Source organism: Falco naumanni, chromosome 6 (genome assembly GCF_017639655.2).
Source record: "Falco naumanni isolate bFalNau1 chromosome 6, bFalNau1.pat, whole genome shotgun sequence".
Classification (NCBI taxonomy): Eukaryota; Metazoa; Chordata; class Aves; order Falconiformes; family Falconidae; genus Falco; species Falco naumanni.
In genome coordinates this window covers 52,576,483-52,596,743 of record NC_054059.1, presented here as the reverse complement: position 1 = coordinate 52,596,743, position 20,261 = coordinate 52,576,483, and the positions used below count along the sequence as shown (strand labels likewise).

General features: G+C 42.7%; 1 protein-coding gene across 1 annotated transcript in view; it reads right to left on the bottom strand.

Moving 5' to 3' along the window:
• The window catches only part of MAP3K5 (mitogen-activated protein kinase kinase kinase 5), a 107,969-nt gene extending 92,585 nt beyond the window's left edge, over positions 1 to 15,384 (bottom strand). Inside the window, exon 1 of the mRNA XM_040598352.1 lies at positions 14,527 to 15,384. Within this exon, the coding sequence (XP_040454286.1) occupies positions 14,527 to 14,926 (400 nt within the window). The 5' untranslated portion in view covers positions 14,927 to 15,384. The remainder of the gene's footprint in view (positions 1 to 14,526) is intronic.
• Positions 15,385 to 20,261: the final 4,877 nt, after the last annotated feature.

The window sequence follows — 20,261 nt, the reverse complement described above, 5'->3', positions numbered from 1 at the left end:
CTTCAGGTGGCCTGTAACAGCTATGATTTCATTCTCATTCAATTCAGTTTTATAGCAAAGATAATAGCCTTGACTTACTGTTGCTTGTCACTCTATATGAATACGCAAATGCTCAAACTTTACTTCCAAATGCAAACCATCTTTGCATATGACTACAGTACCAAAAGCTGCTTTTATTTGGCTACAGCACTTACACAGAATTACTGCGATAGAATCTAATATCCAACCACTGTGTAAGAGTTTTTAAAACTTTTCTTCTGATTTGATGTTAAGGATCATAGATGTTCTTGCTTTCTCAACAGAAATGAGTCATATCTAAATCACCCACAATCACAGCAGCAGCACATCTGATATAGCCGGCAGCTCACAAACTCAGGAAACCTGAGTCCTCTCCTCAGCTCTAGCTACAGTCTACTGGCAAACCTCAGGCAAGTCACTTTACTCTCCACCCTTCTGGTTTCACTATCTTTAAAATTTAAAATTATAAGCTTACTATTTGTTCCCTCTATAAAATGCTTTGCAATCCACAAGCAGACATCTTACCCACAAATGGGAATGGCCAGCATCATACCTGGTAGAAGCAACTTCAAGATAACACACTTGGAACACAGGAAGTGTTGAATTTGATTCTGAAGTTTTTATGTATGGACACTCGCCATGCTAGCATGGCACCAAACTTGATGTTTAGAAAAAGAACATTATTGTTCCAATAGCAGTTTTTGAAACAGGACTAGCACCACAGCCACAAATGAGGTTATACATTTTAAGTGTCTCATACATCATGTTTTTGAGTAAGAACAAGGACCAAATGAGGAATACAGTCAAACATTTTACTTGAGAAAACAGACTACAAACTAATCCATCACCTAGATTTCTTGAATCACAGCAGTCAGCAAAAACTAATGCTAGCTAGCCCACAACTGAACCAAGGAAATAATACTGGAAGAAGCTTATGAATTCATCAATTCCACCAGCTAAATCAGTGGTCAAAGAGAAAGTTTGATGACTGGCATAGGTTAGTAGAGCCAAAATGGTAGGAATGACCATTTGCATATTAACAGGTGATTAAACTTATATTTCTATTCCTTCTGTATTTTATGTATGGGTAAAAATGTTTTAATTCCAAATAATTTCTGGAATTCAATTAGTATTCCAGGTGGCCTGGTACCAATTAACTAAAATAACTCCATATGCAAGATTCAACGTAGGCTTCAAGCTCCATTCAAACTGAAGTGATGAAATGGTAAGATAACAGTAATTTATGTTAAAAATAGAAATTTTTTTCCTACAACAATTACTGATGTGAATAGGAAAGCTACATAAATGCAAGTCTTAAATGATTGCCAGTGAAATAGATATTCAGCTTTACACAAACTAAATAACTGACACAGCTGGCAAGAAAGGCATCTCAGTCTGCATTTGTACAGTATTAATACTTGAATTCTCATGCTTCAGCCTCTTCAACTTCTAAAGAGAAGAAAGAGAATCATTTAGGATTAAGAAACGTTCGAGACACTAAAAAAAAGTGACAACAGCCACCACCTATTCACACATTCATTTTGAACACGGTAACTACTCTTTCAGTCTGAAGAATACAGAGATTTGTCCAAAAATACCTGGATACAAAGGCCAGCACATTAAACCATGAAACCTAGGAACCAGTTTTGCCAGCATTGAACAAATCATTTACAACAGCTCTGAACCAAGCTCCTGAAACTTCATTTGTTTCTTTTGCAGTCTATCTTCTTCAGAGCAGTTATGCTGAAATTAATCACTGAAAAATATTATATCTTTTATCAAAACAGGAACTGAGAGGTGTTCTCTCAGTTATGCCTTACAGTCGGACTGAAAGTCCAAATGTACTAAAATGGAAAATAAAATTTTTACATCATATTCAGTCATGACTTTTTGCATGTTACATGCAGATACAAAGGAAGTGACGATTCATGCTGGAAAAGACATACAAACACTGTACTTGCAATCTAGTTTCATAAGGTGTGTTTTGGGAAGATTCCTTTTCAACAGACAGTACATATTAGCAGATTATTTGCTTGATGACTGTTGAGGCCTAAGGCTTGTAATAGCTATCCACTGCCCTTCATTCAGTTTAAGGCCTCCAAGAAAAATTGAATTTGGAAGCTAAGATAGCTGATGGCATTGTGCGTTCACAGATGCAACATCTTAAACCCACCTCCCTGAACAGATATGGCACTGCAACTCTGCATATTCCCAGCTATCAATGCAAACTTCAAACCTGTTCAGAGGCACACTTGTTACGCCCAAACTACGAAATCAGTAAAGCAATGCCGATTGATTAAACATGCCCCAGGCCTCACTTCTGCATTAGGACCAAGTGGCCAGGTGTGTCTTACACACATCTTAAATTCTCCTAGCCTCAGGTTGCTGCCTTCAGATCAGCCACTGGGAAGGCTGCTGAGACCGTACTAGTTGGCCCAGACCAAAAGCATACCCAAAGTGATAACAACTTAACAGCACAGGCAACTGAACTCTGGTATCCATGAATGCTCTCATTTGCTAGCAGAGAGGTGGTCACAAATTTCAATTTGAGTGGCAGAATCTCTGAACTTTTGGCTGATGAGATGTTCTTAAGTTTTTGTTCTGATCTATAGCAAAGCCCAAACCACATTTTCAAACCCCGCTGTAAACTGAAACTTTCTGAAAAGCATCAGGCTGAGAGCACACAGAGCTGGCAAAGCCAACGTGAAGTACACCCTTTAGCCACCCTTACCAGAAGGATAAGGACGAGGCAATCCATGAGGCAGGATCAAGAATAACATGAAACCACACTTCTAGCCAATCTCTACTCTGGCTGCTGCAGTCCTGCTGTCTATCTGTCCTCTGGAACATGCGCTCAGCTCAGAGAACTTACTCAACAGAAAACTAACCAGAAAGAAATAAAGGGGTGAACTACAATCAGGTCAGCTCCCTGACCCACCTCATCATGTAACTCTCTGAACACTGAAATCAGCATCAGGGCAAAGTGTGTTAGTCCAGTTTTCATCCACTTAAGCTGCCATGGGACTGCACCTCAAAGGGATACAATAAAATTCACTCTTCCAGCAGTCCTACTTACTGAGAGTAAGCACACACAAAAATGGATTTTATGATGTTCTTACCCTGCTTAGCACTGCAGCTAGAGAGAGACAGCAGTATACTCTTAGCAGGAGGATAATGGCCTTTTCTGATATTATATGCATATTGCAGTAACCATTAACTTACTTGTATTTATTTACCAGCATTAAAGATTATTTGAAAATATGCCATGTGAACCAGGCCTTTTAGTGTTGGAAGTCTGAGACAGTTCTACTGCAAAAGTACAGCTAGAAATTACTATGGCAGTAGCGTTAAATCAATAGCTTCAATTTATAATGGATAAGGAATAAATAATTTCTTACAAACTGAATTAAATCCTGAAGACAGGCACCTGCCAATTTGCAGGCAGACACAGCACAAACCAAAATCCACTAAGGCTTGGGAAGTCTGCCTAGCAGGAATTTTTTCCACTGGAGCTACTATTAAAGTATTTGAACAGAGAAGAAATAGAGACAAAATATCAAGCTGTCAACACACTGACCATTCAAAGCAGAGACACTTAGGGGACACTACAGAAAACAGACCAAAATGCAAACAGTTAAGCAACAAAAGGGACTGGAAGTTTTCCAGTTACACACCCATTGGCAGGGTTTGCTACAGAAGATCTTGCTTTAGATTAGTCCATTTTCCTACTGCTTTTATTGCATTTTGGCCTTATTGCATCAGCTGGAAAAGGGAGATCATGCATTCTGGTAACAGAATTACTGGCAAGAATCTTCACTTTCTTGCTGCTTTTGTGAAACGCTTTCAGAATGCATACTTTCAACACTTTTTTCCATTTTCCACAGAACTGTGAAATACACGCAAGACTGTTAAGGCATTCAAACCAAGTTAAAACCACTTCACGCTTAATGACCTCCACAAACTTCTGTTGTTATTAAGCCTCAAAGAAATAAGTGCATCCAAGTAAAGCTTCAACACAAGCTCTTTGAGTGGCAGCTAAATCCAGCCCATGAGACACTTGAAAACTCTGCAAACAGAGAGTTCTGCCATACACCTGAGACTAGTCCAGCAAAAAGCTGCTAGCACAGTTGGGCCATACTGCATCACGCAGCCTTGACCCTGGACCATGCTCCCCATATAGGGTCCAGCCCAGGAGAAGGCTTGTCCAGAACCTAGCACACCACCCGTTCCCACCTCTAGCCCAGGCCAAAGGGCTCACTCGCTCATGCTGAGAGGCTGAAGAAGTTTCTCTCTAGCTACAGACTTGGACTCAGCAACGCCGTGTGAAGTTCAGACTTCACCACCAGAGATGGCCTTCTATGGCTGTAGTAAGTCAGGGTACCCACATGCTGCCCTTGGTCTGTGAGAGCAAGTAGAAAAGGGGGGGGGGGGGGGGGGGGGGGGGGAACCAAAAAAACAAACAGTCCTCTGCTCACTCTGATCTAGGGGCAGGAAAGAGCATAATCCCTCAAGAACAGAGCAGAAGCAGCTCTGCAAGATCCCAGCACTTCCTCCAAGACAACAGCATTGGCCACATCAGCCTGCTCACATGACAAGGGTAATTAATGCCTTTCCTCCCTTCCGCCCTCTAGAGCTGCAGTACTCAGGACCACGCTCTTCCCCTCCATCTGCCAGCATCCTTTTGAAAAAAAAACAGTAAATCCTGCTTTGTACAGCAATGCTGTTACTGTACAGAATATTTTCATAGAATCATAGAATAATTTAGGTTAGAAAAGACCTCTAATAACATAAAGTCCAACTGTTAACCCATTGGAAGTGCCGCTTTTTTTTCCTGGTTTGCCCTGCAATCTCTCCTATGCTTCACATATGCAACACTCACTATACCCAGAGTCGTTACTCCTGGTTATTAAATCAGAAAAATTCCCAAATTCAGTGACAGCCCTGAAAGACATAAAAGGAATAGAAACCTCCAGCAGAAATAAAGCAAAACTAGAACCACCCAGGTTTTGAGATACACAGTCTCAGAGTGAAAAAATAAACCAGTCGTCAAGAAGTTCTGTTCCTCTCCTGATTAGCACACACTCATAAAGAACAGTTGTGGAAGGTAGAAAAGCACACACTTCACAGTCTTGAAATGTAAATAATATACAAATATTCAATGAATTCCTGAAATAGGTTCCATCATCATAAGCAAATAAAATAGTTTCTACACAGCAGTCTGCATGATTATCAAGGTCACTGAAAACATTTGTAAGAGGCTACGCATTAAAGGACTCCCAAATATCATATGAAGTATATTTATTATTATATGAAGTACCAGTGGAGCTCAGCTCTGCAGAAAACAAAAATTGAAACTGACCTCAAGGAAACAGAGAGCATAAATAAACAGGACTTCAGTTTATTTATACAGTTAACAACTTTTTCCCCAGTGAAAGTGGCCAGGACAGTGTTACTGAGCCTTTTGCAATTGCACTTGACCCAGGAATGGTGATGGTGTTCAGAACTGACCAAATCTCACTCCCAAGAAGACTTGGAAGGATTCCCAGTTCCTCACACCAACCGCCTGGCAAAACCCTCTCATTTCCAACTGTGATCTGGAAGACAAGGTTACATTCAGGAAGCAAATAGCTTCTGCCCTTCTCCACAGATGCCACACGTCACTTTCACTGAGGGCATGAGCTGCCAGGAGCGGGTGAAGACAGGATGCAGCACACAACCAAAACCTGGCTTTCACCATCATGCTGTGTTATTGCCAGCACACGGAAGCAGAAACAGCGGTCAGCACAAGTACATTCAGATTAAAGTAAATCCATTTTCATATGAAGCACCCATAAGGTTCCTGGAGGGAAGGCTGAGAAATCTTACCTTAAATACTGCATTGAAAGGCAGTAATAAACCAATAAAACACAAAGTTTGGTATACAGCTAGCATGTTTCCCCTCTAGAGGAGAAAAAACAGTACTATTGTGTTTTTAAAAGTCCATGTAGCTGTAAAAATCTTATTGAAGGGGGAGCAGTGGAAGCAGGAGCTTTTACCTTATGGGTGTGCCTATATGGTGGAATTAAACGAAGCACTTTGCTACTGTGTCAACGTAACTGGATAAATTTATCCCAAGCAGGAAGGGCCCCACTTCAAAACTGTACATGAATTCCCACAGTGGTACAAACATTCCTTTCCCCTTAGTACATCACTGAGTCTTCCTTGTTCACACCCAGGGCTTTCTGCGCTACAGCCAGATGACTGACTCGGGCACTCACGCACACTGCAGAATACACTTCTGTTGGAAGCAACAAGGAAGGTGTTGGAGGACTTTCAACTCTCGATAATTATTTATTTCATATTCAACCTGCATCTTGACACTTCACAGACTGCAGGTTTCAGTCTATAGTCTCTAGGAAGTCAGAAAGACTGTCCTGAAAGCAGCATTATACCTCTGTTAGACAGGTACTGCGTAAAGAGGAAGAGCAGATAAAATTCCCTGCAAGAGCTGTGGATAACTCTTCCGTGAAGACATCACTGAAAAGCTGTCTTCGCCACTGGGTGAGTAAGCAGCTGGTGCTTTCAGAGTGCACTATCTGCAAGAGACATCTACAAATGCCATCATCAAGTAAGTCCCAGAGCAAGTAATTTACTTTATTACAGTAAGAGGGAAGTGCAGAGCCAATTTTTTACAAGGATATCTAGTTCCTAAATCAAAACGTACATTTCTTGTGGGATTTGAATGAGTGCTGATTCCCACTGACTTCAAATGAGTCAGTCTGTGGGAATTCTTTAAGCCCCATGTGGCATCTAAGCGCATCTCAAAGGTTATGAATACAGGCTGACACGATTTAAAAGAGAATTCAACTCCGGCATGCCATTGTTAGTAGTTGATCAGCAGCTCTTCGTAACTGAAAGAAGAATTATATCTGTTCCAGTCAACGAATAAATTTGGTCTCACGAGGAAAAAAAGTAATATACACTAAAAAGAAGCAGCCTGTGCTGTGTGTCAAGCTCAGCCTGAGGTTCTTTTTCTCTTGAAATACAAACAATTACAAACTTCTTACAGAAATCTACCCATCAGTGATTACCAGAAAATTCCCCAATTGTCAAAACAGATTCTGCTGTCATCTGTCACACACACATTCTGCTGTACAAGATGACTTTACTGACTGCTTCACAGGCCTATCTCATTCTAATAAACACTGTACTTCTGAGTGTGCCTGTATCATTGAATATAACCCCGCAGAGAAGCCATACAAAATAAGCAGCAGGACACTACTGTGGACAGGGGCTGTTCAAGGACAATCTAAAGCAGGGAGCCTACAATGAAAGATAGGAATCCCAGCAACAACTTCTGTTTTATTAACTACAAATGTACAAAATCCCTATCATTGCTGAGCCACTTCAGGGTTTTTTTCAGTTTCTTTGGGCAGAACTTGCAAATACAACTTGCAGGTTACCTGTGCATGCAAATACAGCAGTTCTACACAGTGACTGTTCCAAAGGACTGAGGGGCTGGAAGCGGAAGGAAGGAACAAGTTTAAATGATCAGCACTACATAATATGCTTAAAATGCAGCTTTTCTCTACTGAGAAACAAAATAAAATGAACTGCCATAAAACTGAAACTTTCGTTTGCTTAGTTTTATTTAAGACCATCACAGATAGGAAAATTCATTGAGGATAATGGTGTAAATGATGTATTAAGGCCTTTTCGACTTTTCACTTGATCCTTTAGACTTTAACACAATTTGTTTCATTCTGTCATCACTTGCTACATTTATAGCTTTTTGCATTGTGCTTCTTACTTTAGAAAGCAACTAAAAAGAGAAGTCAAATTCTTATCATGGCTGTGGTAAATTCAGGAGTCATTTCTGTATGACACATCCTGTTCAGAGCTACAGAAATGCAAACTGCAGAAAAATCAGTTATAGGCTTTCTTCTGCATTACTCTCACAAAGCATTTACCTAGCTCCATTCAGCCTCTTCCTCCCCAGGGAATATACTTTTATGATGTCTGTTCATACAGATGCCTCACAATGAGTTGTGGATGTGGAATGTCTATCCAGGTGTCTCACTGATATCACTGGGAGATTTAGTAAATAAACACTGCAAGAGCATACCCTTCATACTATTTACATTGTAGAAATGGCTGCAAATTCACCCTAGTATCACAGTCCTGTGCCCAGGGCACCCACACTAGATGCTGTACAAGCCTCTCAGCTGGGGAAGAGGCCCAAGGAAGCTCTTGCTGCACAGCAGAGCTAGAAACAGTTATGGCAGGCCAGTGACTAAGTTTGGAAGAGAACTCGGGTCTCACAGCCCTCATGCATCCATTCCACACACGTCCTCCATGCATGTGCTGTGCTCCTACTTCATACAGGAACTGATAGGGTATCAGTCTTCCAGTCACCTATTGACAGGCAGCCTGATGGAATTTATGCATACAGGACCAATACTGGAATCTGGTTATAAAATTTACAGCTGTTCAGCAATGGAAGTATTTATGAATATCATCGCAAATCCCACAATTTCTTCATAAATTCAGAAGCTCTCCACTAGCACTAACTATAAAAACACAAAAGAAACTTTATATCAGGATTTTTTTCCAGACTCATCATTATTTTCATTTTAGATGTAGATCACATTCAGATGCTTCAGAATGAAATAATGTTTTATGTTGAAGATGTGCCATATATTTGTTTTAGGTTTCTAATGCTGCCTCCTAATAGAGTCCAGAATCAATATCTAGAGTCAAAAGGAGCTTTATAACCCACTCCATTTAAATATTACAATACACAATTTGCTTTCAGACACAAAGATTCTGTACTTATAATACCTCACACTCCTGACACATCTATCTTGAAAGTATGGCTATAATCATCAACTCTATTCTGCACTATTAAATTACTAGGCATTTCTTGCTCCAACTGATCAGTCTCAACATAGTGCTGCTGAAATGCAAAGCTTTCAACATGAGTTCCACCAACAGTGGAACTCCACTTTTTTTTTTTTTAGTGATGAATGCAAGTGCTGCATAATCACAGAAAGCATGTGCAGAATTTCAAGTGTCTGACAAAACTCTGTTAGTGAAATAAAAAATACTAATCGGGAAGTACAGAGAAAAGAGGTGGTGAAAAACACCTAATCATTCTGACAGACAACGTGGAATAGAATAAAGCTTGCAGTTACTCTCTCCAGTACTGGTTTTTTGTTCCTACAAACAGCTAATATGGTAGGAAGCATGCTGCTTTTTACCACTGAAAACATTCACGTCAACTACTGGAATCAAGAACGCCAGTTTTACAACAAATCACCACCTCTTCTGGGGTTTAATAAGAGAGTCTGCATTAGTGTGTCACAATCACAAAACTTCCAGGAAACTTACATAAAGGCATAAATTACTTCAAAAAACAATTTAGCATCATATAATTTAGCATATTTAGAGAAAAACAGGAAGAAACTGCAAGAAAGCAGTAGAGTCCTGGCACTGCTTTACTGTGTGCCTGCAGATGTTTATAAATGCATAATCCACAAACGTTCTATAAAGTCTGCAGAAAAAATGTAGGTGTACAACATCTTCTGAGCAAAGTTAACTGTCACACAAGTGACTGTACTGGCTCTCTGAAGATTCTGTCATTTTGTATGCCACTGCACAGTATGTTTCTAAGCCCAGTAAACTGACACTGACCATTTCTAGCCCAAGCCTGCATGAATTATAAAAGCAACAACGCTGCCTTCCAGAAACAAAGATAAAAGAGACTAAACCTATTTCATTATTTCTTATTCAATGAACTCTATTTTAGTCAGTCATTGCTGTTCTGGGGAATTATGTCAATAACCCCACACAACAGTTAGAACAAAGTATCATCATAAGGGCCATTGGTTCATGAAACTTGAGTATAAGAACCTGAAGAAAAGGAAATTCCCCAATATAAGACATTAAAGTTACAAGGAAAGATTATATGACAAACACGTCAGTCAAACTGTTTATCTTGAGAACCACTCTAAACCAAGTGACTGCACAGATTAGAAAGCCCAGATTCTCCTCAGTCACCAACTGTGGGCTGTTTCTTACCTTCTCAGTCCTTCCAAGACTGTACACAAGAGTCAGAATGCTTGATAATGTGCTTCTGACAAATTACCATTATTCCAAAAAAATAATTTTACAATCACAAGGTGAAGATGTTCTGTAGCTTAATCTTTCACAGCAGACAAACAAGGAGGAACACACATCTGGAAACACTAAACAAAGGGGCCCTCCATCCATGCACTGTAAGTCAATGCCAGTTTCTCCAAAAGAAGGTGCAAGGTACTCTAGGTAAAGACAAACTTCCAGTAAGGCTTCTCTCCAACTCTAAAACATGACATTACTAAACTCTTCAAGAAGAAAAATCACAGCTTTTACCTTTGCAGTACTGTATTGTACAGATCATTCCAAAACCCTCTCTTTGTTAGCGGTGATCCTAGTTTTGACACTTCTACACCACTACTTGTCTTGCTAGTCAACTGAACGCTCACCCCTAATTTACCCTGCCCTTTAAAATCGATACAATTTAAAAGTAAATGCCAGATTACAAGTCAAATGAGTCATTTCTTTAATTGACAAAAACCTGCCTAATCCTAAAAGCCTGCGTGAAATTACCTTGACTTAGAGCTTCCCCCCCCCATGAAGAGCTGACCCAGATTAGATTCATGCTATTTTTTCCTTTTACAGTACTTTTACCTTTTTTTTTTTCTAAAACACTCTGTTCAACTACTCCTTGATGCATCTGTGTAACACAAAATGACTGTGTAAAGATCTGCACAGAAAGCAAATCATCCTAATTTCAATTGCCTAAAAAAAGATGGGAAATAAAAAAAAAAAAAAGAATGCTTACTTAAGCCAAACAGACTCTAAGTACTCTACACATTTATGGCTGTTTTCAAAAGGAACTGAGCAATCAAAGGAAAACAAAAAAAAACCAAACAAATAAAAGCTCATTAGAACATGAGATCCGGTCAGTATAATGTAGAGACAATATAATTTAATTACAAATATCAATGGTTACAGTAACTGTTAAAACACCACGACTGTCTAATGCACTGTAGAAAAGTTTCCCTGCTATATTTTGGCAGGCTTCAAACTGCCTCTTCTGAACAATCCTGAACTGTTCTGAAATTAAGCTGAATTTCAGAGAGACTAGCAATTCACCTTAATACAAGGCAGGAGGAGAAAAACTCTTAAGTATCCTCTTCATGAAGGAAAAAAGCCCTTGAGACAGCTGATCAAACCCAGATACACTGAATTTTGCTAGAAACCAGACTAGATTTTCCTCTTCTCACCTAACTATCTCTTTAAATGAAGAAAAAGGTGATAAATGTTGAAATCTTTATTTTTGAGAAACACTTTTCCAACAGTTTCTAGGGCTGATTTCACACCGGTTTCTCCAGAAGCAATTTTTTGTTTTCCTGAAATCAAGCAGAATTTAAATCATGCAAGCAGAAATGCTAGAATAAGTTCACTCTTAACATTTGGTGCTTGAATGAATCAATTATACATAGCTGAGATCTACTCACTAATCATATGCACTACTAATTATGTCTCAGCATTTAAGGACCATCAGTTGAATCCAGCAAAAGAAGATTATTAGTAGGCTAATCTACATTTAGAGCAGGTGATGAGTATTTACATGTGAGATTTTATTTAATACTCCCTGAAGTTCTCTTTGAAGCAGTGAAAGGCATGAAGTGAACCTACATTGGGGTCACCAAGAGTTCAGACTATATTATACAAAACAGAAATAAGATATTAAGAAGGGAAGGCTTGATGATGGACAGATAGGTTACACTGTAGTTCTTCTCTCCCCCTAAATCACAGTTGATTTACATGCATTATGAGAGCTGAGAGGTTTATTGTTTTACTTCATTCAAACACAGTTATAAGTTTGATTTTCCAAACCTTCATGAAAACGCATCATTCCTTACTCTTGTAACTTAGTTGGCTTTTGCAATGAGTCCAGTAAGACTTGATACCTTGAATAAGACCAATTAACTGTTACTTAATCTAAAAGTACTTTTACTGATGAATTCTTATTTGATATTTAGTCATGCCGTAGTAGTTTCATACACTACTTCTTTAAAATAATGTAGTGTGTAGATGTTCTTTGTCAATATTGCTAATACCATCTTTGATCACTGAAAGCTCACAGCAAACGAGGACAAGAAGGGGAATATGGAAAGAGTTCAGGTCACCTACAAACACTCCACCCCACCACCCTGTTAAAGCAGTTAAAAAAAAAAAATAATCTGTGCACTAGTTACACTCTTCATGACCATTCCCTATGCTGCTCCACATTTACATTCTTCAGCTTGCACAGCTTCTACTCTCAAATGCTGTTCTGCTCCTAACCTGAGACACATTTTTTCATTCACTTGAAGTTTCTGGAGAACAACTAAATGTTCTTAAAAATACATAGAGAGAGAGTGTATAAAATGAAACAGGAATAAAGCAACAAGTATGAAAACTCACAGCTCCTTCCAGACCTAAGTTCAGCCTTAGAGCCAGCAGCACAACACAGTTTTGAGATCGCAGCTGGTTTATGACTCGTCAGCTCAGACAGTACAGAGTATATGTGGAGCAAACACGAACTCCTATGTCCTGCTTTCTTCAGCCCAGGAGCTGGATGTGATAAATGCTCCTAATTATTTACATGTTTGTTTATGGGCTTTTCTAGTAAAGCAGAATGGCAAAGTATTTTTCCTGGTTTGCAGCACTTTGATTAATTTCCCACAGCCAAACCGTACTGAAAGAATAAGTAATGTTTTCACATTTACAGTTTGCTCAAAAGCCATTCAAATAAGCAAGCTATATTACATAAGTGTGCAGCTATGCAGCACTATATGCCAGATGCCTACTGCCAGAATTAAAAGGGGCCCACTTCAAGTCAAATCTTCCATTACAAGAAAAGTCTCCGTGAACTACTGAGACCCTCTCTATTGCACAGCTCAGAGTCTAAAAGTTAACCAACATAAGAGGCACAAAACGATCACAGATAATTCAACTCTGTGAGCCTCTCTGCACGGCAGCTCTCACAACAGAACCAAAGGAAACTCTAAGGTTTCACCAGCCCTCAAATGAAGAGGTGTCAGGGTGCTTGAAATCTGAAGACTCTCTTCTCTGTATGTGGAGAGTGTACGTTCTACAATGAAGCTCTATGCCTTCCTATTTGCACCTGTGAGGATGGCTCCTCTGACTTCTGAGAATGTTACCTCTCAGGACACAACCCTGCAAGAAGCACAACGAATTGCCCACCTCACTGAACTGAAAGCAGCAGTGCAACAGGCACAGCTTGCAGTTTCAAACAGATGACATGTATATGCATGTCCAGGCCAAACAGTCCTTTGTGGAAACTGGCTACAATACCACCAGGGGCTTTGGTTGGTTGGTGGGGTTTTTTTTTGTTTTTTCTTTCTCACCCCACCCCGGGGACAGGGGGAAACTACAATATCAGCCAAAACCATTTAAGTGCCTTTTTTTGTGTGTGTGTGTATTTAACACGCAAAAACCATACCATACAATAAGCATGACATTGTAGGTCAGGTCACTTTCCTGCTTCAAAAAATGACACTAATTCAGTACTATAGTTTGAGTTGTATGAAGTCTTCACAAATGAAGCAACCAAGTATTTTTATTCTACATTCACACCATACAGCTGTCAATAAAATAGACTGGGAAAGGCTCTTTTATTGTTTTTTTGAAAAGGGGCCAAGTAAACCATAACCCACAACCTCGGGTCACCACACCTTCAAATGAAGGTGTTACAATTTTATGGCTGGGAAAGCTGGCAAACTGGGGCCAGAGGATGCGGCACAGCGTATTCTTGCAAAGCGACTGGATCAGTGCGTGTAGCTCTTTGTTCAAGCCCATCCATCATAACTGTTTTAGGCAACCAACATCAGAAGCACAAACTTCCAAGCACAAACACACGGAGCGTCCCAGACCGTGTCAGGCACAAAGAAATCGCCGAGCTACACGGCTGGTGCCAAATCTGCTTTTCAAAGCTCCCGGGGCCTCGCAGCTCCTGCCTGCTTCAGCCAGAGCCCAGCGTGTTAGGCAAAAAGTGCGTCCCTGCACTCTGTTGGGAGACCGGGAGAAAAACGCCAGGTCACGTTTAACCCACAGGTAAGGATCACCAGCGCTGCCAGGCTGATTCACAGCACGCCGGCTGACAGCTTCTTCTCCAGAACACGTTAGCGGGGGGCAGAGACGGGCTCTGACGCACTTTTGCTCCGCCGCGTAACTGCCACGGCCGCCCGAGGGCAGACGCCGAAGCCCGGAGGCAGCGGGGGCAGCGGGGGCAGCGGGGACAGCCCGCGGCTCAGCCCGGAGGGCTCCGCGACCGCAGCTGACCCCGCAGCGGGGGGGCCACGCCTGCTCCCGCCGCCCCGCGGTGAACCCGGGGCGGCCCGGCGGGGAGGCGGCGGCGAGCCCGGGCCGAGCCACTCCCGCGCCGCGGCGGCGATCAGCCCCTGCCGGCGCTCTCACCTGCGTTGTAGAAGCGGTCCAGCACGGCCGTCTCGCCGAAGTCCAGCTTGCCGAAGTGCAGGGTCTCCAGCGTGGCCCCCACCACCTCGCACGCCTCCCGCAGGCTCTGTAGGGCGCCGCTCTCCGCCGCCAGCAGCGGCCCCTGGCTCGCCTCGTTGATCACGTAGGTGACGGCGGTCCGCCGGCCACCCTTGGCCCGCGCCGCGATGCTCGGGCCGGCGGCGGCGCCGTCCTCAGCCCAGAGGGTGCCGGGCGGTGGCACGGTCAAGTCGGGCAGGAGGCTACGGGCGCCGGCATCAGCCCCTTGCCCCCGCCTGCCGAGCACCTCCTCGCAGTGCGGTCCGCCGCCGGGAGGGCTCGGCACCGGCAAGCTAACGATCCCCTCGCTGTTGTCGCTCATCCCGGCGGAGCGGCAGCGGCCGCCGCGGCAGCGCGTCCCGGGCTCTGCTGCGCTGGCCGGCGTTAGGCGGATGCCATACTCCGCCGCCCGCCCAGGAACGGTCCCGCCGAGCTGCTGGAGTGTAGAGGCGGCCGGGGGGACGCGAGGGGCTCCCCCTCGGCCGCTAGCGAAGGCTGCCAGAGGCGGGGAGACGAGCACAGCCTCCCTCGACGTCTGCCGCCAGCACCATGACGCGCCGCTCCCTTCTCCCCCGCACCTGCTGGGACTACCCGGCGAGCCGACCCCCAGCAGCCCGGCCTCCTTCTCCTGCCGCCCCCAGGACGTCGCTCTTCCTCCGCCTGCTTACTCTCCCTGAGCGAAATTACTCGGCCGCGAGGAGGAACCACTTATGCGATCGCTCCCCAGCACCCTCACTCCGGCCCAACGACCGCTGCGAAGCGCGGGCTGAGGCGGCCCCAACCCCGGGGCCCGCCCCGGGGTCCGCCCCCGGCCCCGCCCCCGGCAGAGATACCTCCCGCCGCCAAGGGGGCGGGCTCGGCTGGGCCGGGCCCGCCGCGTCCACGCAGGGCGTTCCGGCCTGGTGGCGCTGCCGCCGGGCGGGTTCGCTGCGCGGGGACCCCTCTGCCCGGGCCGCCCCAGGAGAAGGGGGCCGAGAACGCCCCTTCCCCACCGCCTCCCGCGGAGCTTTGCTTTTTAACACGACCCCGGCCGCAGAACGCGCCTGCGTCCGCGCTTCACAGCGGGGTCCGGGTTGCGCCTTCCGCCGCCGGAGCCCCGGCTCGCCCCGGAGCCTTCGTACGAGCTTTCGTTCGATCGAGATGAGCCGATGTGTGCGTGAGGGCAGCTCGCGTGTAAGGGCCCTGCGTTAAACTTGGCTCTGTTAAAGGGGTTTTTTACCGTTTACTCCTTTTTTGTTTGTTTGTTTTGTTTAACGATACACGTGCCCTAACTAGCTAGACAGGACTAAGTGCTTCAGGTGTTTGCTGCGCAGTTGAGAGCAGTGTCAGGATTTAGTAGCCCTTGGATTTTAACCCTTGTCTGCTACTATTGTCCACACCTAAACATCCCAGTCTGTGTGTTTACAAACGGCTTCAGGTTCCCTGGGGGGTCTGTGGCTGCTTCCAGCAACTGCTGTGTCTGGAAACGGGAAAGCTGCCCCTCTCTGTTGGTTAAATATGTTGGTTTCAAACATTCACCTGGAATTTGCCTGTAAAGAATACTTAAACCCTGGATGATGAGCAAAAATATTTCTTCACAGAATAGGAAGATAGTTGGAATATCCAGCACATAGCCAAAAGCTGTGCTAACTTTGTATGGTAGGCCACCCAGCCGAGGAGAAAGACCCTTTCACATCATATGAAGGGAGAACACTCCAAACTTTCAGATTATTTGCAGGCCAAGAGTGGATCTCTGAGAAATTAAAAATGGTTTTGAAAAGGAAATGATGTTGAGATTTCTGCAGTCTGTTTTTGAACAGAAATACTGTGAAATTGGATGATTTATTCTTTTATTATTATTATCGGGGGTCTATTAAATAGGTACAGGAGAAATGAAAAAATAGTACAGTACATACTTATGTTTATTTGTCATATCAATAGGCCCATCCTGTTAAAATTGATCTTGTTAAGACTAATCAACTTGTTGGCATGAAGCCTGCTCCTGTGTCGTTGTTTTCCATTACTTCTGTAGACAGAGGATCAATTCTGGAACAATTAGAAAAACTCATCACTGCAGTACCTTTGGTGGCTCTGTTTGCTTTTGCATTGAGCAGTCCCGTTTTTTGAGGAGATATGCCTGGCATTTGCTTCTGCTGATAAGAAATGGGTAAATGGGTGGGAAGATGATGAGGAAACTAAAGCCTAATTTACAGGGAAAAGTTAATATTTGCTAATCTGCCAGATACAGTAGGTTATTGTTTCTTGCTACAATCTGAATGGCAATCAGTGTTTTTCTAAATAATGTCGTTTTCCACAAAATGCAGAATCAGTGTTAATCCATTCAGCACTGCAGTTACATCATCTTACAGGAAGCAAGAACAATATGTCTCTGTTGTTTTTGAGAACAGCCCATGTTTGTCAAGTGCAGAAGGAAGTTATGGACTGGAAGGACATGGAAGAAGCATGCTATTCCACTTAGTGTTACCGACTTGTGATGCTTGTTTTGTTATTAGCATTGTGTCTATTCCAAATTCAGGTTAGTTTCTCTATTGATTTGGCTGGGAGTGAGGTTGGGCCCTAAACCGGGCGGGGGGTGGGGGGGGGGAGAATGCTGTTGAATAACAAACACAAATTGTCCACATTTTTATAAAGTGAAAACATATTTTTTAATCTGCTAGCTCTCTGAAGTGAGTGATCAGACATTTAGGAGCTCTTGTGTTTTTGTGTTTGATTAGGAGATAATCCAAGGAATTTTTTTAAACCAAAATAACACCCTATTTGTTATCAGAAGTACCTTACCATGTTCACTTGTTTCTGAAGGGCTGTAAAATTAACATCTTTAACACCAGATGGTTTGCATATAATCACGATTCAGTACTGTCCTGTTCCAGCTCTGTTTTTTCTTCTAACAAAAACTTGTAACAAGCAGTTAGCTGTGATTTTGTTGAAATAACAACCCTCTCTTCATTATATATTTTTACAGCTATGCATCACTGGCCTCTAAGTTTAACCGTAATTATAATCTTAATATCCAAGAATTTGCCACCTTTGTTAATTGCAAATATAAATGCAGTTTTTGATGAGTGACAAACAACATGATTGGAGAATAAACAAGCTTGATTTAGCCACTCAAACTACTGTAAACAAGATCAAAGACCAAAAAAGGCAGTTCCAATGTATCCTGATTTATAGAGATGAAATTTAAAGCATATGTGCATTTAACTAACTGTCCAAATAATATTTTTCATGTATTATGGCTACCAGTGTCCAGCAGTGGGAGAAAAATTATTCTAATCTGCATTTTGCATTTTGTTTGTGGTAGTGCTGATGGAACTGACAGAATGGATTAAAATACATTGCTACAGGTACTGGGTTTAAAATAGATGCTAAATTTCATTCAAAATTTGAGGCCCTCTTTTTAACTGTAGGATAATATATAGGAATGAGAAACTGGAGATGCACTGTAAACTCTTCACTGATAAGCAAGACAAAGAAGTTTGCAGGAGTAAAGTCCAGAATGCTTCAATTATGGTTGTAAGAAAAAAAAGAATGTAAAGAAATTTGCAGATACAAGAATCCAAATGAGATATTGAAAGTACATAAACTAATGCAATTTCTGTAAGCATTGACCAGAACTTTCACAAGCTGCAGAAATGGTTAAACTGAAATAAAAAACTTTTTTCTAAAAACTGTCCTAAAAAGTTAGACTAAGTATATCACTGTAGACGATCAGATGTCGCCTTTATGTTCAACAGAGAGAGGGCGAACAGAGAGGGCAGGCAAATAGAGACCAGTGGCCATTGTGTAGGGATGCAGCTGATCATGGAACAGTAATACAAGGAATCTGCCTACCAAATTATGGTATGGTGCACATAAATGCAGTCAGCAAAAACTGATGGATCAGTGTGGATACAACATTGGGGATGGATATTTCATCAGTCAGGACTGTTCTTGGTGCCCATGTCTTGTGAGCATGGTGAAGAAAGTGCACTGTTCTTGCTTCATACCCTTTTCCCCTACAACTCTCGTGTTTCTTTCTAAATCTCCCGGTCTAAATCTTCCTCTGCTCCAGCATCTTTCCCTCCTCTTGCTGTTTTTGGTCTTTAAAACTTCCAGAAAAGTCTCTGTGCTAACTGCCTTTTCCTCCCAACTTCCACAACCGTCACTTTCTCCATATGAAGGGAGCCTTTTCCCTTTGTATTCATTCCAGCAGACCTCTTGGTTACTTCACTGTTGCCAGTTTTGCAATCTTACTGTGAACCTTGGGATATGTCCTGGTTTCAGCTGCAATAGAGTTATTTTCTTCTTAGTAGCTAGTACAGTGCTGTGTTTTGGATTTAGTACGAAAATAATGTTGATGTCTTAGTTGTTGCTAAGAAGTGCTTACTCTAAATCAAGGACTTTTCAAGCTTCCCGTGTTCTGCCAGTGAGGAGGGGCACAAGAAACTGGGAGGAAGCAGAGACAGGACAGCTGACTTGAACCAGCCAAAGGGATATTCCATATTACAGAATGTCATGCTCAGTATGTAAACTGGGAGAAGCTGGCTAGGGCCTGCTGATGGCTGCTTGGGTACTGGCTGGGCATCAGTCAGCAGTGGTCAGCAATTGTATTGTGCATCACTTGGGGTTTTCCCCTTGGGTTTTAGTCCTCTCTCTTTCTCATTTTCATTACAATTACTATTATATTATTATTAGATTTTGTTTCAATTATTAAATTGTTCTTATCTCAACCCATGAATGAGTTCTGCCTTTTCTCCGATTCTCCTCCTCATCCCACTGCGGGTGGGGGGGGAGTGAGTGAGTGTCTGAGTGGTACTTAGTTGCTGGCTGGGGTTAAACCACGACAGGATACTAAATGCTTTTCTTAAAGCTTCAACTCATACAGCTTTATGGAGGTATGGGAATATCAGCTGGGACTATCTCTGCATGTCTGTTAGTCAATAAGCATTCACTGTTGTAGAAGAAAATCTTGGCTGTCATGAAGCCTAATGAATGGTTCAATAACGAAAAGACAGAAAAAAGTTTACTGTAGTTCCTGAGTATTTCCAGTGTTTTAAGCTACCTGTCCCTTGCGTGTGAGGGAATGGTTCACAATCAACTTTCTCTGGTAGGAAAGCTCTTATAACTTTAAATACTTGGGCTTGAGCCTTCCCAATTACTGTTCCTACTGACCAGCAAGGGTTTTGTAAGGATTTATGTATACAGCAGTGATGGTTACCAGCTCAACTCACACCGAAGCTAGCTGTCAGCTAGCAAGCTGAGGAAACAAGGGACGTGTGTTTGTAACAGAACAGAGCTCAGTGGACTGAAAGTGTAGTGAACTGCTGTTAAAGTGTCTCAACTACCTATTCTAATGCTCACAAGGGGTATGATTGCGAGCTGAGCTCCGAGAAGCAGCTGTAGCATAAATATAGCCTGAAAGTTACATATTAAGCAACTTTCCCTTTTTTTGACCCATTGAAGTGATGTTGGGTTAGGAAAAAGATCATCTCGGTGTAGCTGTGGAAGTTTTGTCTGGCACTGAGGACTCTCAGTTTTGGGGTGGAACGTGGCTGCCACCTGCCGCTGCACACGCTGCACGTCCGTGTGGCATTGGCGGGTGGAAAGAGCTGGCTGGCAGATAAAACAGATGCAGATAAAATGCTGCTGTGATCAGTGGTCCTTCACGTTTCTTGATA